This window comes from Gavialis gangeticus, unplaced genomic scaffold (assembly GCF_001723915.1).
Source record: "Gavialis gangeticus isolate Ggan-Ray unplaced genomic scaffold, GavGan_comp1, whole genome shotgun sequence".
Taxonomy (NCBI): Eukaryota; Metazoa; Chordata; order Crocodylia; family Gavialidae; genus Gavialis; species Gavialis gangeticus.
This window is the reverse complement of record NW_017728972.1, coordinates 26,796-32,366: the sequence shown is the minus strand read 5'-3', so window position 1 is coordinate 32,366 and position 5,571 is coordinate 26,796. Positions and strand designations below refer to the sequence as shown.

General features: G+C 50.9%; 1 protein-coding gene across 1 annotated transcript in view; it reads right to left on the bottom strand.

Annotated features, from left to right (window-relative positions):
- The window catches only part of LRRC10B (leucine rich repeat containing 10B), a 23,386-nt gene extending 17,834 nt beyond the window's left edge, over positions 1–5,552 (bottom strand). The window contains exon 1 of the mRNA XM_019504880.1: positions 3,773–5,552. Within this exon, the coding sequence (XP_019360425.1) occupies positions 4,652–5,542 (891 nt within the window). The 5' untranslated portion in view covers positions 5,543–5,552 and the 3' untranslated portion in view covers positions 3,773–4,651. The remainder of the gene's footprint in view (positions 1–3,772) is intronic.
- Between the last annotated feature and the right edge of the window lie 19 nt (positions 5,553–5,571).

The window sequence follows — 5,571 nt, the reverse complement described above, 5'->3', positions numbered from 1 at the left end:
CCCAGACATGCCTCTTTTTGGGTCCTCCGATTTCTATCCAGACAGTTTTTTGAAATAGGAAGAAATGTCTGGGATTTTGCTCTGCTCAGCATCAAAGTTTTTCCCAGTACTTCCTGGACAGCTAGGAGATGCTGCAGGGATGCGGGGAGCAGAGGGATGTGGATTGGGAGTGAGGGGCACCAGCAGAGCTGGGAGGCAGGGGCTGCAGGTCAGGAGTATGGGGCATTGGCAGGGCTGGGCAGGCTGTGGCCTAGGATTGAGGGGCATGGGGGGCACAGACTGTGGGATTGGAACATGGAGCACAGGCAGTGCCAGGGGTTTGCAGATTGGGAGTGAGAGGTATCAGCAGGGATTGTTGGGGGGCGGGGGGAAGCGGGGAATGGGCTGTGAGTTGGGAGTGAGGGATACCAGCATGGTCTGGGGGGCAGGGTACTGTGGGTCAGGAGTGAGGGGCATCAGCAGAGCTGGGAGGACTGTGATTTGGGAGTGAGGGGCAGGGGTAGGGCACAAGCATATCACTGACCCCCCACAATCATATTACCCACCCACCCCCATGCCCTGACAGGTGTCCTCTTTTTTGAAAATGGAAATATGGTAACCCTACTCCAGCTAGGATGTCAGCCTCTAGTGCTGGTCCACATAGCTGGATTGCAACTGACACTTAGACAACAAGGTCAGTGTTGGAGAACCTCCCCCAAAATGGCTGGCCAGACCCTAAGTATGGAGTTTCACAGTTCAGGAAGGTTGGACTGAAAGAGAACATGTAGGTCATGGAGTCCAGTCCCTTGGAACCACGGGCTACCAAGGCATACAACCCCTTTCACAAACTGACCAAGCTCCATCTTAAAATGAGTAAAATCTTGAAGCTATTCTACATTGCACTTGACACAGTTTGCCAACTGCTATGGGGAAATGGAAATAACAGTACACAGGAGGGTGAGGGAAAGGGGCAGAAAGATTCCTGAGCTCAAAGCAGCACTGTAGTAAGACTCAAGAGAGCCGAACTGTCAGGAGTTACCCCCTGTCCATGCTTCCATTTCAGTATAACAGTTAACTTCTTCTTCTCCCAAATGTAGTTTCAACCAGATTCTCACTCCTTCTTTATGTCTGCCCCCTCACCTGACTTTCCAACCTCCCCTCATGACTTTGTGGCCCAATACCATGGATACAGAGCTGTGATGTCACATTCTCACATGCTTTCATAGCATCTGATGAAATGAGCTTCAGCCCATGAAAGCTTATGAGCGCACATGTGTTTACTCTCTCTATATATATTGTAGATAGATAGATAGATAGACAGACAGACATACACACACACACATACTCTCTCTCTCTCTTTGGTTAGTCTATAAGGTGCAAGTCTACCCTGCCTTCTACATCCTCAAGGGCCATGAGGACTTTCTTAGTGATCCAGAACAGAGGAATTGAGAGCATCATAATAGACATAGTAAGCAATAAGGGTCAAGAGAAAATGCAAACTGGGATGTGGAAGGAGCAGAACTCAGAGAGAAATAGGCAATAGCTTTTTGAAGGGCCAAAAAACATGGCTCCCATGAAAGGCCAGCTATAGACCCAAAGTGATGTAATTTCTACCTCTCCCGTTTAGGGGCCACTTCAGGCCAGGTCAGCCTCCACTGAACCCCACAAGGGCGCTCTCAATGGTGCCTCTTCCACAATGGCCTGTAACAGCAGCATGGAATTGTCAGGGCATAAAGACACCCCTCCCACTGTCCATAAAACAATGTCCTGCCTACCCTGAAACTTCTGGAGCATGGCAGCAGGTCTATAGCTCCTGCACTGAGGGGTGTCCTTTGCAGGGGTACACAGTGAAAGGATGAAGAGGAGATAAAATGGTGCATGAACAGAGACACAGAACAAAGCTGCTCCTCCATACCTCAGGGACTTAGGCACAACAGTAATTAATAATTATAATAAACCCCCAAAAGTGATACAGACACAATGACAGAGCAAGGCAATGAGCAACCCCGAGAGAGACATCCTGTTCCTGATACCAGCACTGGTCTGATGAACCTGTGCCCCATGTATCTGAACCTGCTCCAGAGACTTATTACTGCAGTACACCTAGAAAAGAGCAAAAAGGGATTAAATTAAATCCTAAATTAAATCAAGTGTTACTGTGATCACATGGAAGCAGAAGACACACTGAATAATAGATACGTTGGTCTCACACTAACACAGTAAAAAGGTTTGAGTTGCCTACTGAAAACTCTACAGGCCTCTAAAATTTACTAGCTACTCTTTTCACATTACTAGAGCTATATGGGTGTTGAGGCTGGGGTCTAGTGGTTGTTGCACAGACAGTATACTGAATGGTTGAAGCATGATGGCCATCAGAGCATTTTGTTGTGACTTCAGAAACATCAAATCAAGGACTCCTCCCCAAAGCTGCCCCCAGTCAAATAACCTGGAAAGAGGTCATTGAGGCTGGGGAGTCAGGGACAGCCAAATGGGGTGTTACCATATATCTCCTTGCATGCCACTGGCTATAAAAAACATGTCCTTATCCACAGCAGCCTGATGGGCAGGCTTTGATTGCATACAGCGGGGCATGACCCCTACAGAAACCTACACCACAGTCCATCCTACGCAGACAGCATTCCTGCATTTTGTAGACACTAGACAGAACTCTAAAAGACAAATCTATCAGCTACTGAGAAGAGAAAAATCAAAGCACGTGCAGCTAGATTGCTCTAAATCCCATCATGCTAGCAGAACACCTACAGTACAATATGTAACACAGACCCGGGATTCTCCCAAGTACTCAATCAGTGATTTCAGTGTGGAAGTAGACACCAGGACACATTCCACTGGAAACCCAGGCATGGGCAATTTTGTAATGGCCAAGACAGGGGAGCCTGAAACAGACAGGCACTTTTTGTCCTGCTACATGAAATCCAAAGAGAAAAGGACTTCCTCAAGCAATCAGCAATAACCAACCTCTTTGCTGCAAAGCAAAGAAGAAAAAATAGCATAACTTTGAGTGAAAAAAAGAGAGATGGCAGAAATGCCTTACCACCACATGGCTGCCACCACAGCATCCAAAAGGGGCTGGAATATAAAGTAAATGCACACTATAAAACCCTGTAACTGCTCAGAAACCACATCCAAGATGAAGATACTAAATGTATATTCACTTGAGTGATGCTTGTGTTCTTTGCCAGGTCAATAAAGTTACTGAGATGAAAGGTGGTCTAGGAGTGAATGGAGCAGAGAAAGGTGAGGAGGGGAGATGGAAAGAGTAAGGGACACTAAATTCAAGATGGTGAACACAGGTAATGGATTTAGCGCAGGGAGAGGGAGGAGGAGCAGAGGTGACAGAAAACAGCAGAAGGAGATGCAGAGGGGAATGGAGGGGAAAGGAAGTGTGGTAGGAGGAGAGCAGAGTCCAGAGCTGGGCAAAGGAAACAGGATTCCCTAGAATGTTAAAAATAACGCAGTTGTCTGAGAAACCAGTTCTTTCACCAGGAAATATCATTCTGTTTACAACACTCTTTCAAAATAAACCACCCCAGCTAAGCTGGTTTCCTCCTCCCCAAACAGCCTCCCAAAGAATCAGCCTGAAAGCCTCTTTCTCTCATACGGTATCTTCTCAGTTTTTGTGCATTTTTATTGCTTAGATTTGGTACAAATCTAGCTCATGGGGCAAGGCAGGGGAGATTGAGCCTGCCACCCCCAGGAGGAAAGGGAGACAGTCCTGCCACTGCCACCCCATTGCCCCAGACACACACAGTCCTGGTGGCCCAGTTCATACCAGCTTTTCCTTCTGTGCCCATTTAAGGGAATGGAAAGTCCAGGCAGCCTGTGAAGCAGCACACGGAGGCTCCTTTTCCCACCATACAAAGAGCAGAGGCAAAACCCTTTCCAGGACAGACAGTGAGCTCTGCGCACAAACAAGGCTTTTACATCAGCTTCTTTTCAAACCTGACAGCTGGAAGGAGCAGCTCGGGGGAGGTTTCTCTCCAAGTCTAATTCCAGTAGCAGGGTAGGAATCTCTGGGACGAGAAAAGGTTTTACATTTATATTCAAACCCTGCAGCCCTCCAGGGCAGAGAGTCCAAGGGAAATAATTTTAAAAAGCATGGCTTTTTCCTATAATGCATCCAAGGCCCATTGCGATGGGCCAGATGCTTCAGAGCAGGATTCACGTTTAGGTACGTAGCAGGCAGCCTCCACTTGTCATATCAAAGTCAATTCAGAATCATGCTTCCACCACAGGCTGGCTACTTGGAGGAAGCCAACACAGCTCGATATCCCATCTCAAATGGGGAACATCCTTCCAAAGAACTGGGTTACTGGGATTATCCATTGCTGCAGCATTGTGTGTTCCCCTCCCAATCCCCAAGCCCTGTGGGTAGGCAGGATGTCTAAAAGGGTACAGTGATTTCCTTGGACTCTGGTACACAGACAGTGGCCCTCTCTGCTGCCCCGGTCCCAGAAAAGAGATGGTGACCCCTTTGATCAGTGGTATGTCACTTGAAAGGAGAGAGAGAGACTCCCTGGACTGGTGGTCCTAGGTGGAAATTGGTGGTGCCCATGGTGGACCCAGAGAAGGTCCCAGCCCCTTGCAGCTTCACATGAGTGGATCCCACCAGATATTCTGAGCCACAACCCTGTTTTCAGGGGTACTCAGCTCAGGTCTCCTCTGGAGAACACTCCAAGGCAGAGAAACTGCCCTCAGCATCCTCCAGCAGAGAGGTGTCGTTCTTCAGGGCCCCCCGCACAGCTTCTGAGCCATCCTCCTCCTGCTCCTCCTGCTCCTCCTGCTCCCGGAGGCTCTGGAGACGCTCCTCCCTGGCCTCCATCAGCTCTTGGGCCCCATCGCCCACCAGGGTGACAGAGTCAGCTACACTGGGCGGCACTTTCACCGGATTGTGGTCATAGGAAAAGAGCCGCAGCTGTTGCAGGTGGGCCAGGTCTGGGAACTCGATGATTTTGTTGCGGTCGAGGTCGAGGATGTGGAGCTGGGACATGCGGAGCAAAGGTGGTGGGAACTCCTCAAAGCGATTCCCATAGAGCCACAGGCCCCGGAGGCCAGACATCCGCGGCAGGCCGCTGGGCAGGGTTTTGAGCCTGTTGTCGCCCATCTGCAGGGACTGCAGTGCTGGCATCTGGAGCAGGGCCCGGGGGAAATGGTACAGATAGTTGCTCTCGATCCACAGGCAGCGCAGAGTCTGCAGCTGGGCAAACTCTGCTGGCAGCCCGAAGAGGCGGTTGCTGCCCAGGTAGAGGCGGGTGAGCCGAGGCAGGCGGCATAGCCCCTCGGGCACCTCCTCCAGCTTGTTGAAGTCCAGGGCCAGGATGCGCAGCTCCCGCAGCTCCTCGATCTCCTCGGGCAGCTCGCGCAGCCCCGTGCCGCTGATGTACAGCTTCTGCAGGCTGACCAGGGAGCACACGGGGCCTGGCAGCTGTTTCAGGTGCCGCCCGCTCAGCTCCAGCATCTGGTCCCCGCCTTTCAGCTGCTCCTCGGCCGCGGAGGGCAGCCGCTCCTCCCTGCCCGCCGACCCCGCGCTGCCCATCCTCATGGCCCGGCGCTGCGCGGGCCGCCCCCGCC